The 20426-nt window shown below is 46.7% G+C and overlaps 1 protein-coding gene across 2 annotated transcripts in view; it reads right to left on the bottom strand.

The window, feature by feature from the left end:
* Positions 1–20426, bottom strand: part of Capn3 (calpain 3) — a 48413-nt gene that overhangs the window by 19359 nt on the left and 8628 nt on the right. For both annotated transcript variants that reach the window (XM_042276002.2, XM_042276003.2), the window contains exons 2-6: positions 6735–6804; positions 5502–5620; positions 3038–3171; positions 2407–2575; positions 1298–1441 (exon numbers count right to left, since the gene is read on the bottom strand). In XM_042276002.2, the coding sequence (XP_042131936.1) occupies positions 1298–1441; positions 2407–2575; positions 3038–3171; positions 5502–5620; positions 6735–6804 (636 nt within the window). The remainder of the gene's footprint in view (positions 1–1297; positions 1442–2406; positions 2576–3037; positions 3172–5501; positions 5621–6734; positions 6805–20426) is intronic.

The raw sequence follows: 20426 nt of genomic DNA, 5'->3' as shown, positions 1-20426 counted from the left end.
GCAGGAAGATGCAGCCTCAGACTCCTAGCTCATCACGCTGCCCTGATGGCCAGAGAGCAAGGTGGGTACTGGAATAGAAGGTGAGTGAAAGGATTTGTCTCTCCTTTCTAGACCCCCTCAGAGGAGCACAGGGGACATCTAGGGTCTATCTGCCTTCCCCTGAGCCCATCCAGAGTTGACTATTCCCAAAAGAAGGAACTGAGAAATAAAACCTACAGATCTAAACTTTTCTCTTGACATTACCTCACTTCCCTCACGTTTACCTAGAACATGGAAGTCAGGAAAACCCCGTCCCTACTCCCAATACTGGGAATACAGGACGGTTCCCTGCTGCGGCATGACTACACCTGAGTACAGGGAGCACTGTCTCAGTTCAAGTGGTAGCCTGGAGGGTTCTTCGGCAGAAGGGTAGATTAGCAAGGGCCATTGAGTGCTCCACGGGTCCCTGCACCAGGGGCCTGGTGACAGCAGCTTTGGGGGAGCCTCTGAAAGGCACGTGGGTTTGAATTCCATGCCTTCTTCAGGGTGGCGGGTGTAGAGTCTGGAACTGTATTTTAGTCTCTTAGATTTCATCCCTCATTTGACCTAGACTCAGGCAGAACACTCACTGGTCTCCAAGTCTATACCTCGGCGGAGGCTACCTGAGATGACTTTTGGCTCTACACAGCTTATCATTTTGACCCCGCAGTTTTACTGTTGGGGTTTGGTCTTATAGAAGCCATTGTGGGTGTATACAAAGAGGTCTCCATTGAAATGCTTATTATAGCACTTCTGAAAACAGACTTTAAAAAAAAAACCCTAACTTTTCAATAACAATATTAGTAAGTAAATTATAACATATATGCACATTAGAATATTGTACAGCTACTAAAATGATATAAAAGAATACTTAGTTACATTTAAAAAAATATGAATCTGACCAAAAACAAAAGAAAAAGGAAAGGCAGGGTGCAAAGATGTAACATATAATAAGACACAGTTTTAAAGACAAGAATATAGCTTAAGTATGTTCCCAGAAAGACCATATACCAAATGCTGGGCAGTTATCTTTAGGTGTGAAAATACAGGCTATTAATTTTCCTGTGGGGTTTTTTTTTTTTTTTTTTTGTATGGTTGAGTCCTTCAGTAACATGTGTGTGCCTTCCAGGTAGGAGGATGTAAGCTCTGTAGGGCAGGGCCCTTCATTCCTTTGGGAGAATGAACAAGGGGGCACTGGCTGCTCTGGGGAGCTGACTTCAGGGTGGGACATGTAGGTCAGGGGGTGCCGGTCAATTTTGACAGCTGGAGATGTACACACCCTTGACGGTCTGTCATCTGAGCCCCTGGGGTCGAGGTCTGAGTCTCTGAGCAGCGAGTTATCCATATTTCTCACCATCCGCGCAATCAACTCCCCCATGTTCAGACCCGAAGGAGAGGTTCCGTAAGTCATGTTCGTACCATCCTGAGGCCCGATGGGAAGGAGGTGGAGAACCCAGGAAAGAGAGAGAGAGAGAGCAAACAAAGGGGAGCGGGGGAGACAGGAGAAGGGAGTGACAGACAGAGCAAAATAGGAGATATCAACAGGGCACAAGAGCAGAAAAGATGCCGGAGAGGAGAGTGACAGGGGAGAGCGCTCTCCTGTGTGGCATGACTGACAACCAAGCCATGGCGGGTCCTCTCCCTGTTCCTGTCTCAGTTCAAATCACCATGATGCATTGAGAGAGGGACTCAGGGATGGTCCAGACATCAGCACACAGCCCAAGGACTGAGGCGAGGTCAAAGCTCCGTGGCTAGGGAGCGACTGGCCATTTCTAAGAGGAACAGTGGGCATAGGTCCACAGCCAGAGATACGGCTGGCTTCGAGGGCGTGCTTGCGCTGAGCAGTCTGGACACAGGAGGCCTGTCAGAGGAGCCTCTAGACCTATTTCTAACTGAATTTTAGGGCTTGGAATGTCATCGCTCAGTCTTTTTATTGAGAACTACCCCTCACCCCCAGGAATACATTTCCCTTGAAAAACTGTCAATTTTAAAGTCAAGCAACATTCATGCTCTTTTTTTTTTTTTTTTTTTTTTTTAAAGCAGGATCTCACTATGTATCCCAGATTGGCCCAGAAATAACAATCCTCCTGCCTCAACTTCTAACTGCTGGAATTACTGGTATTTCCTTTTTTTTTTTTTTTTTAAATCATTTCTTTAGTGTAGGGTGGGATACACGCAGAAGTCAAATGACATGTTGTGGAAGCCCATTCTCTTTCTACCCTGCAGATCCCAAGGATCAAACTTAGGGCCTCAGGTTTAGCAGCAAGTGCCCTTAGCAATGAGCCATCTCACCATCTGGCTCTTGCTTCTTAAAAGGAAACATTCACCCGACCCCAGAAGGAAGCTGTGTGCGGTGAAAATAGAAGGCTTCCCAGGAAGCAGACTTACATCAATGGAGCAGCCCATGAGGGACCCTCTCTCGATGGCTTTCCTCATGATCTTGTACATGTCACTGGGAGCATCCTTGATCTCAAAAAACTCTGTCACCCCGCCTGTGAAGTCCTCCATGGCTTCTGTGGTGTTGCCACCTTTTAGGGCTTCATAGGAACCGTGGAGCCTTGGAGAGAGGACAAAAGCCAGTTTAGACTCTAGGAGTCTCAGCTAACTTAACACAAGGCTACAGAGAGCCAGGACACCGCTCTGTCACCACTCTGTCACCACACTGTCCCCACTCCCCCAAGACACTCTTCCATTGTCCGCTAAACCGAGCAGCAGAGGCAGTGTCTAAGGTAAGAGACAACTTGTCTGAGCTCCAGAGATGCAGTGAGCTGATGCAAGATTCAAAGCACCATCAGGAAGGCAGGATCAAAGAGCACACATCTTTGTTTCTCCTCATTATGTTTTTCAGATAGGGCTCCTACTGCCTGGACCTGATCTAAGGCTGACTCAGGGTCTTAGTTGAACACTACACAAGAGCATGTATACACATGCCTGGTCCAACGTGAGTGAGCCTCTGGCTGAATCCTCAAATCCATATTCCCACCTGCAGTCTTGCCTCCCATCCTAACCATTGTCTTACTTAGCATAAGCCTTCTCCAGCAGAGCACTCCAGAACTCATTGCGGTGGTTGGACTTGGTGAAAACCAGCTGATTGTTGTATGTTGGCAGACAGTCATCAATAACCACATCTACCCAGTCTCCATAGCGCCAGAACTGTAAGAAGTGAGAAGCACAGTCACACTCATAGACTGCCTTGACCTGAGTCCACATCCTGCAGCCCTGAGCCTCAGATACCATTACCCAGGCTTTGCACCTGAAGCTGGCTTTGGAGTGTGTGAATCTATCTCTAACTCCACTGTGAGCTGCTGGAGGACAGAAACTATGTACCACTTAGTGTCTGCTGAAAGCCCAGCCCAGTTCTGGACACTCTGTGAGTATCTTAGGACCTGAGATTTTCCTCCTTTGCCTAGAGGTCTGGGACAAACCTGCTATAAGCACTTTCATGTACCCCAAGTGATTCCAGTGTGTGCCCAGGATTGAGATCTCATGATGTTAGGTTAGGCTAACTTAAGTATTTTTCCCCCGTCCCCTTTCCAGCCTAGAATTTGTCTTTACACCAAATGATCAGTACCCAGAAAAGTTCTTGTGGATATATTAATTCTAGAACCAATAATTTCAGGTCTGGGTCAAACTAGCAACTAAATGCCCAGATGACTAGATTTTTCTCACAAGGCCTAGAAAGGCAAATGATGGACTTGGTGTAGACTCTGCTGTCAAGGGTACAGCACACAGGAGCTGCAGTTCACGAACCAGGGATCCCAGTAAAAACCCAAAGGATCCCACCACTTTCAGAGCAAGCGTCTTAAGAACCCGTTTGAGGGGCTGCAGGCAATAACATGGCAGCCAGCCAGCTGGAGGGCAAAACTAGACACACAGGCCAGAAGACAGGATGCCTTCCTCCCGCCCTCTCTGGGGCACAGTGGAAAGTGTGGAAAGTCAGGGTACAGATAAACAGCTGCCTCCTCACAGGCTTGTAGCCGTCAAGGGGGTCACTGCCCACAGGTAGGTGTATGGACCCTTTCCTGGACCCATGGGGAGGGAGGTCAAGGCCAGGAGACCAGTGGTGGGTAGATGGGCTATGTGGTGATATAATTTTCTGAAAATATCTCTTGACTCCAAAGAGACTGAACTTTTTCTGGGTCTTGCAGCCAAGTTAATAACACGCCTTGAGATCATTTAGGACTGTGTACTTAACCTGCTGTCCTCCTCTGTGCTCGGCCTGTTTAAGTTTAACTGGCCTTTAAGAGACCAGCGTAACCAACCTCATTATGCTTTGGATTTCCCATGCAGTCAGCCTTTACAACCTAAGCTAATGCATAGTTTTAATCTTAAATTATGTACTCTCCCATGCTCTGACCCAAGATTATGTATGCTGTGGAAATAATTTACCAAAAGCAGTCAACAGGTTGGAAGCAACCTTAACCAACAAATATCCCATAAATGTTGGAAGCAATGTGTCGATATAGGATAGAAGGTTTGTGGTTTTTGAGTGCTATTCTGGGTGATTTGGGGTCAGTAAAGTAACTTCTTTCCTTGTAAAAATCTGTTCAAGATTACTGCAAAGAATATCTCATTCCTTTCCCATACCATGTTTTCTGTGCTATTCAATAAATACAAAGCAAGGGCAGGCACAGATTCAGACAGACAGACAGACAGACACACACACACACACACACACACACACACACCAGACATATACAACAGGCACAGATGAGAATAGACACAGGTATGACAGACAACATACACATATATCAGATACCACACACAGGCAACAAGGACAGACTAATTACACATATACAACAGACTACACCAGCCAGTGGCACACACTTTTAATCCCAGCAGTCAGGAGGCAGAGTCAGGTGATCCCTGTGAGTTCAAGGTCAGCCTGGTCTATAGAGCAAGTTCCAGGAAAGGCTCCAAAACTACACAGAGAAACCTTGTCGAAGGAGAAGAAGAAGAAGAAGAAGAAGAAGAAGAAGAAGAAGAAGAAGAAGAAGAAGAGAAGGAGGAGGAGGAAAAGAAAGAAAGAAGGGAGGGAGGGAAGGAAGGAAGGAAGGAAGAAAGAAAGGGAGAAAGGAAGGAAGAAAGGAAGGAAGAAAGGAAGAAAGAAAGGAAAGAGAGAGAGAGCGAAAGAAAGAAAGAAAGGAAGGAAGGAAGGAAGGAGGAGGAGGAGGAAGGAAGGAAGGAAGGAAGGAAGGAAGGAAGGAAGGAAGGAAGGAAGGAAGGAAGGAAGGAAGGAAGGAAGAAAGGAAGGAAGGAAGGAAACAGACAGACTACAGACAGGTCAGTAACCACAGACTGCGACAGACTGAAGACACAGGGAGAAGCGGGCTGGCTCTTGGTTAAACTAACCCAAGAGAAAGTTACTTTGTTTTCATTCCTTAATGCAACGTGGAACATTTCCGAGCCTTCTCTGAGGTTGTTGTCTTTAATGTATCACCTGAGACCTGGCTGTTATCTCAACCACACCCCCATTTGCGCACCTGGAAGTGGAAGATCCCCGCATAGTTTTCAGTGAAACTTTGATCATGGGGTATAACTCGGAAAAGCAGCCGCTCATTCAGGGTCAGGCAGGCAATGGCTGCCAGAAACCAGCAGTCTCCTGCGGGCAAACACAGACCCAGTCAGTCAGGTGGGGGCTGCCGTTCTGGGAAGAGGGGGCCCAGCCCCTGCCAGGAGTTCCCCATTGCTGAAGAATTGGGATGCTCAGGCCGCCCACTGCCCTACTTCCTGTCTGCCCTCACCAGGTGTGAGCCCTGGCTAGGAGAGTGAGGAACAGGGTAACTCATTCTCTCATTCTCTCAGGACTGGATGTTCTCCTAAGGTCCACTGATACCTCCTTTTACAAAGGAGACTCACGTCCTTCTTGGAGACAGAGCAGTGGGTGATCATGGCTGCTCTCTCTTTGTGGGGTGAGCCCATTTTCCCTTCTGGCATTAAGAAAAACTAAGTCAGAGAGCCATCAGCTAAGTAGATGCGCATCATCTAGCTGCCCCAGGACCAGTCTACAAAGGGCACTGAGGCTGGTAAAGGAACTTACCCTGCTGGTAAGGAAAGGCTGACAACTGTCCAAGCCACCTATCTCCCTCTGAATCGGCCAGCCCGTCCTTGGAAGCAGTGTATTGGTTTGAAGGGCTCAGAGTTCAGTCTGTCCACACTCTCCAGGCAGTGTCCCTCAGGTGCCGGAAGCCCCAACACCCATGATATCCTCAGTCTCTCTTTCTGGAACAAACTAAGCTGATGCTCTTCAGCTGTTCTTGCCCCCCCCCTTTTTTTTTGCAGGGGAGGGGCGTCAAGTTCTAAATTGTCTTTCAATGATTTCCCCAACTTCCCTTCACAGAGCTTGCCCACAGTCTGCCCCGGGGAAGATGCTTCCAGAACAAAAGGTGGTAGAGGAGGAAGGGCTATGCAACAGGCCATGGGACAGGCCAGCAGAACCTGGGCCTCTCCTCGGGGCAAATGCCACCTCCGTCCAAAGACTCTTTTAGTGTGGAGATGTCTATGATGACCCAAGTTTGACCTCCAGATCCTACACAGAAGGAAAACACTGTCCCCCACAAGTTGTTCTCTGACCTTCACAGGTGCGTGCCATGGTATGTGGGTGTACACACACACACACACACACACACACACACACACACCATCTTGAATAGAGGGCGCACCTGTTAACTAGCCCTGGGTCATCTGGCAGGACATGGGTGGAGGGAGTTTCCTACCTAGATCTCCTTGGCAGATGTCAGTCCTGTTGGCTCCACCAATGATAAATCGGGGATTCTCGCAGATTTCCTGTGGAACAAAAAGGAAACAACCAGGAAATGCTAGTAATGGCAGGAGTTCCGGGCTGACCCGATGGCGCACTGCCCTGGTACCCTGGGCACTGCCCTGGTTCCATGGGCTTTACCCTCACTGACCCTTACGTCCTCACAGCCAGCCCCGTGTGTGGAATACACACACTTCTTTTTCAAACCAGAGAGCCGAAGCTCGGAAGTTGGGTGTATTGGTGCCCATCTGTAATCCCTACACTGGAGGGGCTGAGGCAGGGGCATGGGCTAGTTCAAGGTCAGCCTGGGCGACATAGGGAGACCCTGCCTTAAGGTGAACAATAAACGACTGAGGACCAGAGAAAGTAAGAAAAGTGTTCCAAGGCTATCCTCTTGTCTGGCCCACACTGTATACTGAATAGCATGTACCTTGAGAAGTGGGGGGAAGTAAGAGCAGAACTCTAGCTTTTGTTTTTTCAAAGCAGGGGAAAGGTGCTAGAAGAAAAAAAAATGATCTTCCTTTCTAAGATGCAGGACATAAATATTTAGAGTCAGCATCTGTCCCAGCGTCCACAGGTCTTGGCAGTCTGGGAAGCAGTCAGTAAATCTGGTGAGAGCCTCACCTGCCCCCTTCCGGTTTATTGGAAGGGGCAAATAATCCACTCAGAGCAGCAACAGTGGCGGCTGCAGCCAAGCCCACGGACTAGGTCTCACACATCGGCAGCCAACAGGGGGCGCTCTTGATTTCATTCCGTGTTGGCTTTACTTTTTCTTTTTCTTTTTTTTTTTTTTTTTTTTTTTTTTCTTTACTTTTAAGCTAATTAAAAATTCGGTGTTTTGATTTTAATGCTGTTCTTCACAGCTTCAAGAAACCCTGTTATTCCTGTGAAGTGTTCTGTGCTGGCTAGTTTTATGTCAACTGGACACAAGCTAGAGTCATCTGAAAGGAGGGATCTTCAATTGAGAAAATGCCTCCATAAGATCTGGCTGCAGGGCATTTTCTTAATTAGTAATCAGTGGGGGGGGGGCTGGCCCATTGTGGGTGGTGACACCCCTGGGCTTGTGGTCCTGGGTTCTATAAGAAAGCAGGCTGAGCAAGCCAGTAAGCAGCACTCCTCTACGGCGGCTGCATCAGCTCTTGCCTGTAGGCTTGTAGGGTAGTCAGGGCCAAAGAAAGGACACCCTGGCCTTGAGACCAGAGCCAAGGAAACATACCCTGCCCCTAACCAACTCAGGAATTGAAATCCAACCAATCCCAGAGCTTGAAGTCCAGCCAATCTCTGAGCTTGTCTCAAGCTCAGTAAATGATATCCCAGCAATCCCCACCCTGAAAATCTCCACCTTGGAAAGCTCCACCCCTAAGAAACCCTATATAAGTCCTGTACCTGTTCTGTTTCGGCTGCCCTTTTCCCACCCTGGCAAAGGCCGCCCCTCTCCTGGATTCCTCCCTCCCAACATCTCTCTTGAGTGAAGCATGTTGTAATGACTTCCTTACTCCAGAGCAGAGGTGTAACGGTTCTGGCTGGAGCAGAGCAGACCTGCTACATTTCTGTGGGAAACTCCCTTAGCGGAGCAGAACTGTAAGAACTCTGCAGGAGCAAGGGCAGAGTAGAACTTGAACACTTTGGCTGCGGAAACTTTCCCTTGCTGGAGCAGAATTGTTACATTCAGGCGGAGCTGAGCGGAGCTGTAACATTTCTCCGGGGCAGATCTGTGTACCTCACTGGGGAAACCCTCCCCTGCTGGAGCAGACGTTACACTTGCATTAGGGAAACCTTTCCCGGAGCAAGGACTGTAAGGCTTTGCGGGGAGGGGACGACCACAGACTGTCCCCCACCAGAACAGAGCTGTAACACCTCTGCTGGGATGGATACCTGTCCTTTCTCAGCTGTAGGTATTCCTTGGCTTCTGACCACAAGGATACCTTTTCCTTCAGAGCTATAACACAAGGTTCCCTGCCTGTTTGAGTTCCTTCCTTGACTTCCCTCAGTGATGGACTATCACCTGGAATTGTAAGCCGAAATAAACCCTGTCCTCCCCAAGTTGCCTTGGTCACGGTGTTTCATCACGGCAATAGAAACCCTAACTAACATGTTCTCTGTTTTCCTTTCTTGCTATTTCCTTGTCTTTCTCCCTCCTCATAACCACACACTTTTCCCAAGTGAGCTGAGGCCCCCACACTCAAGGATGCCTCCTTCTTCCTACATGGGAAACTGCATTAATCACACCAGCCTCTCCTGGTGTAGCAACACTGAATACTGCCAGTGACACCAGTGTTTGAAGTGTTCTATTGGGTGGGAAGGTGTGGGGATGAAATAAACTTGGAGTATAACTGTTTGAAAGCCATTTTGATGAAAAAAACCATAGAACATTCTAGACAATTAAAAGATAGAGTTAAAAAAAATAAGTTTAAAAAGCAGTCTGTAAAAGTTGAAACCAAACACAAAAAGGGACTTAAGTACATAACAAGCTGATATGACATAAACATAACACATAAATGGAGTTATCTCAAGTGACTTCAAATACAAATTTTGGTTATTTATCTCTTCAGGGATCTATCCTGAGGACAAAAATCTAAAACCATAAAGAAATAATCAGGGGCTAGAGATGCATGTGGTAGAGTGTTTGCCTGACAAGCACAAAGCTCTGAGTTGGACCCTCAGTGCTACATAAACCCAGTGTGGTGGTGAGAGCTGTAACCCCAGAGCTCAGCAGGCAGAGGCTGGAGCAGAAGTTCAAGGTCATCCTCAGCTACATAGCAAGCGTGGTCTATAAGAAACCATGTATTTTAAGAAGACAAGGATACTAACATTATTTCAGAACTTTAACACATTATATAGGTGATAAAACAAATAAGAATTTTGATTGTTGGGCTGGAGAGATGGCTCAGAGGTCCTGAGTTTAATTCCCAGCAACCACATGGTGGCTCACAACCATCTGTAATGAGATCTGGCAGAACACTGTATATTGTAATAAATAAATAAATCTTTTAAAAAAAGAATTTTGATTGTTATCATTAAGAACTAAGGTTTTTTGTTTTGTTTCCAAGACAGGGGCTCTCTGTGTAACAGCTCTGGCTGTCCTGGAACTTGATTTGTAGACCAGGCTAGCCTTGAACTCAGAAATCTGCCTGCCTCTGCCACCTGAGTGCTGGGATTAAAGGTGTAGACCACCACTGCCTGTCAGATTTTTTTTTTGTTAGTATAAAAGAAAACAGAATTATAAAGTGGGGGCTGGAGAGGTGACTTAGTGGCTAAGAGTTCTTGTGCTTTGCAGAACTATGAAGTTCAGTTCCTAGCATACATAACTGGTGGCCCACAATGCCCTGTAAGACGCAGCAGCACCCACATGCATGTTGGTACACACACACACACACACACACACACACACACACACACACACACTTCTTTTTAGAAAACCCTTGCAATGTTAAAGTTAAATTTATTAATAGTTTTCTTTTATCTTCCTAAAAATAATTTCCTATTCCCATGCACTGAGAACGAATAAGGACTGGCGATGTGGTTCTGCATTAGAGGGCTTACCTAATATGTGCAGAGTCCTGGGTTTAATCCCATTACCACCAAAATACCAAAAGCCAAGAAGCAATAACAGTAGACAGACAGCAGTGATTCTGAAGAAGGTGAGCAAAGAAAAGGAACAGAACAAAGCGGTGATTCAAAACACTTTCCAAAAGAACAGGCTTGGCACTGTGAGCTGAAAGCTGGTAGGATACTAAGAATGGCAAGCCAGCGTGGCCAACAGGAAAACATTCTAGATCATCACTGGACTTAACACAGCTCCTGTCCATAGCTGACGGTGGAAAGGCACCAGGTGATGATGTAACAGTCTCTGCGGCTGAGGCAGGGGCTGCGGGGGAACTAAGAAAGACTAAGCTACACAACTGTAACATGTGCAGAGGGCCTAGATCAGGCCCATGCAAGCTCTCTGGTTGGCGGTTCAGTCTCTGTGAGGTCCTATGGGCCCAAGTTGATTGTTTCTGTGGGTTTTCTTGTGGTGTCCTTGGCCCCTCTGGCTCCCATTCAAAAACAATGCCTTAAGCCGGAAGACTGGAGCCATGCATTTAAGATACTGAAGAGAACCAAGTGTTCGGCTGGACCCTCCAGCTCACCCAGCTGTTTGGGTGTGCGCCCCACCTCAACCCCTGGCACCCTGGCATCCCTATATCCAAAGAGTCTGGAATGTTTGGAAGGAGTCTGGTGGAAGATCCACCTCGGCTCCTCTCCCCATGTCTTTCCCTAAACGGGCCCCTTCAGAGCCCACCAAACACAGCTCCTCCCCCAGAGAGGCTCAGGACGACTTCCACAGGGGATATATAAGCGGCATCCCCGGTGTTCCTGTCCCCTCTCTACGGGGCCGGGGGAATCACCCAGGAACGTTTCACCATTTACACCCGGGCTTTTCTAATTTGGTATGATTGGGTTTGCTGCGTCGGCGGAGAGGCCTTCAGGAGGCCTAAAACTTATCACCAGCACCATCCAGGAAGCCGTATTCCCGTCGTCTCTCTCTCTCTCTCCAAACCCTGCCTGCTCAGAGAGCTCTGAAAGAAGGACCAGCATTGCGTTCTTAGCGGCTACTGCAGCTTCCGCCCCTGAAGTTGCCAGCTGCCCAAGCCCCTATCTAAAGTGTTCAGCTTCCGACCACAATTGGGCACAAACCCAGCCGGTGGCGGACACCTCATTACCCCTGGCCTACAAGCTATAGAGTCTCGCTGCGTTCGTTTCTGAGCAGCTCCGCCGGCCCCAAACTCTGGGACCGGGAGTTTCTTTGCTCAAATAAGTCTGTTGTTAAACTTTTTCAATTCGGCTTGATTTGGCTTACTGCGTTGGTGGAGAAATCTATTATCATTGGGGACAGAAAACCTATTACAAAAGTGAACCAAGGATTTAGAGTGAAACAAAATCTTCTTCCAAGAGCACAGGGATAAGTAAATAAATGCAATGACAAAAATTTAAAGCCCACTAAAACCAAGCAACCAAACAGAAACCCTAGCTGATGGTTAGAAGGGAGAAGGTACAACATGTAATTTACTGCCTGTCATGTTCAACACCTACTTACAATTACTCTGCCCACAGGCTGAGGATGCCGCTCAGTTGGTAGAGAGCTCACTTTGCATGCATGAAGCCCTGCACTTGATTTCCAGTTTCCCATAAACGGGGTGTAGTGTAACATACCTGTCATCACAGCACTTGGGAGGTAGAAGCAGGAGGATGAGAAGTTCAGGTTGCCAGTTTTGCAGAAGGAGATGGAGGCAGGAGGATCATGAGTTCAAGGCCAGCCTGGGCTACACATTTTTGGCTGGGCGGTGGTGGCGTACACCTTTAATCCTAGCACTCGGGAGGCAGAGGCAAGTGAATCTCTGTGAGTTCGAGGCCAGCCTGGTCTACAGAGTGAGTTTCAGGGCAGGCTCCAAAAAAGCTACACAGAGAAACCCTTTCTCGAAAAACAAAAAACAAAAAGTTCGGGTTATCCTTGGTAGTACGGTGAGTTTGAGGCCACTTTGGGATACATGAAACCCTTTCTCAAAAACAAAACAGGGGCTGGCTGGAGAGATGGCTCAGCGATTAAGAGCACTTGTTACTCTTGCAGAGGACCTAGATTTGATTTTCAGCATCCACACAGTAGCTCACAGCTGTCTGTAACTCTAGTTCCAGGAAATTCAGCATCCCTTGAAGGAAGGTTCTAGGCACACAAATGGTACACATGCACACACATGCAGACAAGCAACTCACACATATAAAATAAAACAAAATTAAATTAAAAAAATCAGTATAGAGCTTCTTAAAAAAACTAAAAAGAAATTACAATGTGACTACTTATAGGTGTAAGAGGGAATCTAAACAAGAATGTAACAGAGATTCCTGTGGTATTTGTCGTGGCACTGTTCACAATAGCTAAGTTATGGAAGAGGCTAGATGGTCAGCAAGAAAAGAATGTATTAAGAACATGTGGTATATATGTACAAGAGGATCTTTTGTTGTTGTTGTTTTTTTCCAAGACAGGGATTCTCTGTAGCCCTGGCTGCCCTAGAACTCGCTTTGTAGACCAGGCTAACCTCAAACTCTCAGAGATCCACCTGGCTCTGCCTCCCAAGTGCTGGGATTAAAGGTGTGCGCCACCACACTCAGTTGTACAACAGAATCTTATTCAGCTGAGAAAAAGAATGAAATCTGGGCCAGTGAGACTGCTCAGCAGGTGAAGGCGATCCCTGCCCAGCCTGATGACTCGAGCGTAATACCCAGAACCTACAAGGTGAAAGGAAAGAATCTCTCCTGTGAGTTGCCCTTTGACCTCCACACAGATATCATGGCACAAGCCTCCAAATATATATATATATATATATATATATATATATATATACTTATTTATTGTATATACTTATAAATATATATTAAATTTTTTAAAGAATGAGATTATGTCATTTGCAGGAAAATAGAACTGGAGAACATCATGCTACACAAAGTAAGATAGAATTAAAAAAACACAAGTCTTGCATGTTTTCTCTTAAATGGAAAATCTAGGCTTAAGGGGCTGGAGAGATGGCTCAGAGGTTAAGAGCACTGACTGCTCTTCCAGAGGACCTGAGTTCAGTTCCCAGCAACCACATGGTGGCTCACAACCATCTGTAATGAGATCTGGTGCCCTCTGCTGGCCTGCAGGCATACATGCTATATACATAATAAATAAATAAATCTTTTAAAAAAATCTAGGTTTAAAAGAGGACAGGGGATTGTGTTTCTCGGTTGGCAGAAGGTTTGTACAACATACAGGATACATACTGGGTTCCCCCAGTGCTGTATAAACTGCATGTGATGGTCCAGTAAATCTTCAAAATAAAGTGCGTTTATACAAGAGAACTGGTGGATGATGGAGCCTTTCTCTGGGCTCTGGGACTCTGCCGGCCTCCTCCAAACCACCAAGTGTCTTCCCACATGGGGAAGCCCAAAGAACAAAAGCCTTGCTGTCACAACTGTGTTATATAGATAACACATAAGCAAAGTCATTTCAGTTAGTTACTACTTATCAAAACCAATAAAGGTTCTTGAAAAGTTAAAAAAAGATGGAAGTAGGAAGGTGAGAGAGGCATGGAGGTGCATGCCTCTAGTCCCAGTGCCTGGGTAAGTGAAGGCAGAGGCCAAGGAGCTAGGGTTGTTTTTGGCTACATACTAAGTTTAAGACTGGCCCCGGGCTCCATGAGATCTGTCTCAAAAAGCCAAAACATTTTTTCAAAGTTTTGTTCTTTTTGTTTATTTGTTTGTTTTTGTTTTTTCGAGACAGGGTTTCTTTGTGTAGCCCTGGCTGTCCTGGAACTCATTCTGTAGACCAGACTGGCCTCAAACTTAGAGATTTGCCTGGAGAGTGCTGGGATCAAAGGTGTGTGCCACCATGGTCTGGCATGTAAGTTTTAAAAAGAAAAGAAAGTACAAGGGCAATTATATGGGAAGAGGGGGGGTAGCCGTGGGAGTGGAGAGAGAAAAACAAGAAAGAGTAATGGGGGATAAATACGAGCCAAGTGAAATATATACATTATGAAAATCCATCTTTTCAGTGTGTGCACGTGGAGATTAGAGGTCAACCTTGGGTGTCACACTCCAAGTTCTCTCCATCGTGGTTTTCGAGGCCGAGTCTCTTCCTGACCTGGAGCTCATGGAGTACACTAGGCTGGCTGGCCAGCCAGTCTCAGGGATCCACTCATCTCCACTCCCCTAACTCTGCTGGGGTTAGAAGAAGTTCCCACCACGTCGGGATTTTAAAATAAGTTCTGGGGATTGATCTCAGGTCGTCACGGTTGTACATTAAACACTGTACCGACCAAGCGATCTCCTCAGCCCTCACTTTGGCTTTGATACTTGACCGGTGCACACACACTGTCTCCAGTATGGCTGACTCTAAGATTGGAGCAGGAATTATACCAGATGAACCTGGAGCATCTTGTAATGGTTCAAAACCAGAATGTTCTCAAGAAGATTTGAAAACCAACCAACCCACCCAGGGCTTTGGGTACATGGATATAGGAGCCAACTGAGAACTTCCACTCACTGTAGCTGGAATGACGGGGAACGGCACAATAACTCAACATGAAAGACAAATACTCACGAGTCCATATTGTTATAAATGGCGGCACCGAGTCACACATAGAATTATCATCCATAATTTTTGAGACACTTCGCACTCAAAGCAGTGGAACATAACTTCCCATTCTTTAAGTGTGGGCTTATGCTTAGGCTCTAGCTTCTAAGAACAAAGGAGGGGGAAAGAAACTTCCCAGTACAGAAACGAGACGGACATTCCGCCTGGCTATCAAGGTCAACATCATAGTGAAGAGATATGTTAACAGTCTGTGCCCTCCATATGTGTTGTGATGAGAAGGTACTTGACCTCTGTGGTCAGCCTCCTCCAAACACATAAGCCTAGGGCTGGAGAGATGGCTCAGTGGTTAAAAGTACTTGCTGTTCGTGCAGAGGACCCTGGTTCATGAAGTTCCCAGTATTCACATGGCAACTCACAATGGTCTGTAGCTCCAATTATAAGGACTTTAGTGCCCTCTTCTGGTCTCTAGGAGTACTGCACACTTGTGGGGTACATTTTTGTGCAAGCAAAACACACACATAAAATTAAAATAAAAAAATAAAAACAAACAAACAAATATACAAACCCAGTATAGTCAGGGAAACAGTAGAGACAGATGCCAACTGGGAGGCATTTTACAAAATACCTCACTAGTGCTCTGTGAAACTGCAGCAAGCACATCAGGAACAAGGAGAACCTGAGAGGGGAGGCTGAGGAGACACGACACCTAAGTGAATGTGGAAGGGAGGAGTCTTGGAACATAAAAAGACAGTAGGCAAACCCTAAGGAAAGAAAGTGTGGACATCATTTTCAATAATACGTCAATATTGGTTATTGATAGAAAATGGACCGTGTCATGATGATACAACCAGGAAAACTGGACTGAGTGCAGCCATTCTCCCTCATCTTGGGGGCAGATCCCGGGACCCCCAGAAATCTGAAACTATGGCTAGGTCCATTGAGCACGTGTATTAGACTCTTTCCTATACACACACTGAGGATAGTTTAACTTATTAATTAGGCAATGAGAGATGAGTACTACTACAATAAAATAGAACAACTAAAACAATATGCAATAATGGAGGTTGTTTTAGACTTCTGAATTATTTCAAGAATATTCCATTTAGTAATTTTGTGCCACAGGTAACTAAAACTGCAGAGAGTAAAGCCACAGAGAAGAGGGTCCACACGTGGGAATCGTGCTAGCTTTACAATCTTTATGTAAACCTGTAATTGTAAAATTAGAGACTGAGGGCTGGAGAGATGGTTCAGTGGTTAAGAGCACACACTGCTCTTCCCGAGGATCTGAGTTTGGTTCCCAGCACCCACATCAGGTGGCTTACAACTGCCTGTAACCCCAGCTCCAGGGGCATCTGACACCTCAGACAGACATGGGCACTTGTGTTCATGTGCCATGTGCGTATATCCCCCCCCCCCCATACACATAATTAATATAATAAAAATTTTAAATATTCAGAAAAAAACACCAAAAGTAAAATTAGAAGTTTAGTTAAAATTTAAAAAAGAAATTTAACTAATCAAAAATTCGCATCTATGCTAATGAAGCTGCCTTGCAGATCTTCTGGATTAGCACACACACTCCTCGCCAGCTCCAGATGCAGCAGACTCTTTAGCCATGGGCACCTCCTTGCAGAAGAAGGGCGTTGCCCCACATGCTTCTAAGCACTTTGACTTGCTCCCGCTGACGTGCAAGGGCTCCTAGGACGTCCCTTGATAGGGCAGCCTGGATCAACTCTTTCACCCAGGGAGGAGTCTGGCTGGAGGAGTCAGTGTGTACCTTTCTGTTTAAACAGTCTTGACACCAGGCTAATGAGCCAGCTCAGGCTAGAAGGTCCAGGCTCATCCTCCAGCCCCCTGATTTTTAAATGTTCGCCCTTTCTGTGGACCCCGAAACTTCAAGCCACTGTTCTCTTCACCGCTCCGCTCTCCCCTGCCCTCCCCTCCCCAAACTCCTGCTCTCAGGAAGAGCTGAGCTAACCTTATAACCTTATAGTTCTACGGAGATTTAAGTCAATGCATTAGCACTCTTAAGATATTTATAATCTTTAGTCTCTAGTGGAAGAAGTTAGGCTGTGGCACATGGGTAAGGAGAACCCTAAGAAGCTACCTGCTCGGAGCTGGAGAGAACCCATGGCCTCAGGCTCTGACCACTGGCCACTTCACCCCCTGTTCCCCAACAGCTGTCTGCAGATTCTATGCCCCCTTTATCCCTACCTTTGGCCTCTTCCACGTGATGGCCTTCATCTTGGCTTTCTGGCTCAGCTCGTGCGAGCCCAGGGCCTGCACCCCTGCTGGGAAGACTCGGTCTTCAAAGAGGCTCTTCTGAGCCAGACAGCGTTGTCTGAGAACGACAAAATCCTGCCCCTCAAACTTGAGAGGCTGTGAGACAGTGCCCTCTCCATTTCTCCGGTCCCTCTCTCGGATCACCCTGTCACAGAAGAATCCCGGCAGCAGGTAGGGCATGATGACCAGCTGTGGAACGGGCCTTCGCTGCGGGCCTCTCTCCTGCTGCACCCTCAGCCCGGGCCTAATCCTCTGGTGAATGGCCTGGAGCCTATATAGCTCCTCCACCCGCAGCAGCTTGATGCAAATGAACACAGTCCAGAGAAAGGCTGTGCTCCGAGTCAGCAGCTTTGGCCAGAGGCCCCTGAGCCCTTGGTCTAGGGGCAACACACGCAAGTCAGAGAGGGAGCCAGGGAGGGGAGAGAGCAAGCCAGGAATGCCTGGGGGGGACAGACAACAATGGCTTGCAGACCTTTAGGGCACCTCGAACAGCCTTGCTGGGACTCTTGCTTTAAAAAGAGAAAATATAGTTTCAGAGGGCTCCCCCTGCCTCAGCAAAAGGCATTCATGCCTTTGACACTGGCCGTCAATGGGATATAGCATGGGGCCTTCTAAACATGCTGTATACACTAATCCTATACAGGCTGCTGAATGCATAGGAGGGGTCCGCTCCTAGCCTTTGTCCGAGGGTAATGAAGCCTCGTTCTCCTGATGTTCCTGCCCCACCCCCTGCAGACCTTGACTGGTCAATTAGGGGCTCTGATCTCTGAGGATGCAGAGGGCAAGTATCTGGACCTCACAGCAAAGGAGCCTTTACAGTGGAGCCCAGGATGGATACAACACATCCATTGCTCTACATTTTGCACCTCTGGGTGCAAACCTCTGGAAGTGTGGTTGTTGGGAGAGGCAAAGAAATGTGGGTTGGCGCTCTTTCTGTTGTTTTATGTTTCGTTTTGACTGTGAGATGGGGTCTTATGTTGCCCAGGCTGGCCTCAAACTTCCTATGTAGCTTAGGATGACCTTTAATGTCTCATCCTCCTGTCTCCACCTCCCCAGTGCTGAAAGTGCAGCCATGGACCATTACACCTGGTTTGTGTGGTGCTTGGGATCAAACCCAGGACCTCAGGCATTCTAAGCGAGCTCTTTACCTACTGAGCTACATCCCAGCCTATGTGTGCTGGAGAACTATTGCTAAGAATGCTTGGCTTCCCCACGCTGTCATTGTGTTTGCACAGAGAGCTGAAGAAAGTGGGGAGGTAGGACTGGCCGGCTGCACTCTAGAAGGGGTCCAGTCATCCCACAAGCTCACTGGCCTCCCTCTACCCTGGACATCTCACAGTGTACTCTTTGAACTTCTGTCATCCGCTTTAAAATGCAACACCCATGTAAAAAGGCAGCTTTCCAGTAGGTGTGATAGTACACACCTATAATCTCAGCACTTGAGAAGTTGTGGCAGGAGGATTTCTTCGAGTTACAGGCCAGCCCGGTCAACATGGAGAGTTCTAGGCTGGCATTAATTACAGAGTAAGACTGTAACAAAAGGAAACTAAACAAGCAAAACCAATAACATTTAAAAACTAATAAATAAATAACATCCAGGCTTTTAAGGCCTAGTCTCAGGAATCAGATATCCCTAAGTTGAGGTCTGGGTCTCTGCATTTATTTATTATTCTCTATGTATATTATTTATTCTTTCTGTCTGTCTTTCTGTCTCCCCCTCTTTCTGTCTGTCTATCTCATCTCTCTTTCTCTCTTTCTCTCTCTCTTTCTTCCTATCTCTCTCTCTCTCTCATGTGTGAATTTGAGTGTGAGTGAATGTATGGGTGTATATGTGAGTCTGCGTGTGAGTGAATGTGTGGGTGTGTATGTATGTGAGTCTGAGTGTGAGTGAATGTGTGGGTGTGTAAGTGAGTCTGAGTGTGAGTGTGTGGGTGTGTATGTATGTGAGTCTGAGTCTGAGTGAGTGTGTGGGTGTGTATGTGAGTCTGTGTGTGAGTGAGTGTGTGGGTGTGTATGTATGTGAGTCTGAGTATGAGTGAATGTGTGGGTGTGTATGTGAGTCTGCGTGTGAGTGAGTGTGTGAGGGTGTATGTGTATGCTTTCAGAAGGCCAGAGGTGGTGCTCCTCAGGTCTGTCCATCTTGTTTTCTGAGACAGAGTTGGGGCTCACAAGCGTAGGAGCCAGCTTAGCTGAAGCTCTCATTTGGTTTGGGTTATGCACTCCCCATCCTTGTAGTAATGCATTTGGCAACCTAATTCCTTCGCCTGCTAGCACTATTGCACATGCACCTCTTTCCAAACAATGCACCTAGCCGCCACCTCAGAATCCCCCAGACCTCAACCTGCACTGGGCTACGCATACTCCCATCTTTGAACAACAGTCTTTCTCCACCCCTGGTAACAATCAAACAGCAGTGTCCTATCATTTATCAGGCACCAATTATTACAATCTACAAATGCTGAACCAAATAAAAATAAAGCCTATGAATATGGAAAGATTTTAGACACTGCTAAAAATGGAAATCTTCATGGATCCTAGAACCTTCTGCTGCAACCAAGAAAGCATTATTTTACAAGCTTTCATTCAGGTAAGGATCTTATTGGCCTGCTACAAACCCAAATCCAGGGTTTAAAGGGGTGGGTGAACAGTAGATATGTAAGGCCCCACCCATATACAGAAAGGCCACAGCATATTTGGGCCTATGATCCCTAAATTAAGGAGCATCTAACTAAAAGGTTATGGAAACAGCCTAATGCCAAGTGCTCACCAAAACCAAATGTTCTCTAAGGCCCAGAGATCAGGGCTGCTATATGGAAAGCATTTCTTTTTACACAAGTGATTCCTTTTTGCTTTGGAGAGAGGGTCTCCCATGAAGCACAGGCTTTTCTCAAACTCAGTGATCTTGCTTGGCCTTGATGAGGAGACTACAGTGGTGTGTTACCTGCCCCAATTTACCGCTTTCCTGAAACAAGGCAGTTTCTATTTAATGTATCAAAGAATAGAAGGGCCAATCTGGCCTGAACTGGCTTTGGGTACATGCTCTGTCATAAAAAACTGAGTCCTCCAGTAACTTTTCAGGGACAGTAACTTACTATCTTATGCCTTTGCATAGTTGGGTATGCATATGATCAATGCCAGTTGCATTATGGGAAGGGACATGCACAGTAGGAAAAATGAATGTATGGCCTAATCTGTCAATCAAAATAAAGAACTGCCCAAACTACCCCCCTTACCAACCAACTCCTCCTTCTCTTG

The sequence above is a fragment of the Peromyscus maniculatus genome, chromosome 4, assembly GCF_049852395.1.
Source record: "Peromyscus maniculatus bairdii isolate BWxNUB_F1_BW_parent chromosome 4, HU_Pman_BW_mat_3.1, whole genome shotgun sequence".
In the NCBI taxonomy this organism is placed as follows: Eukaryota; Metazoa; Chordata; class Mammalia; order Rodentia; family Cricetidae; genus Peromyscus; species Peromyscus maniculatus.
Note: the sequence above shows the minus strand (reverse complement) of the source record. Positions and strands in the feature narration are given on the sequence as shown.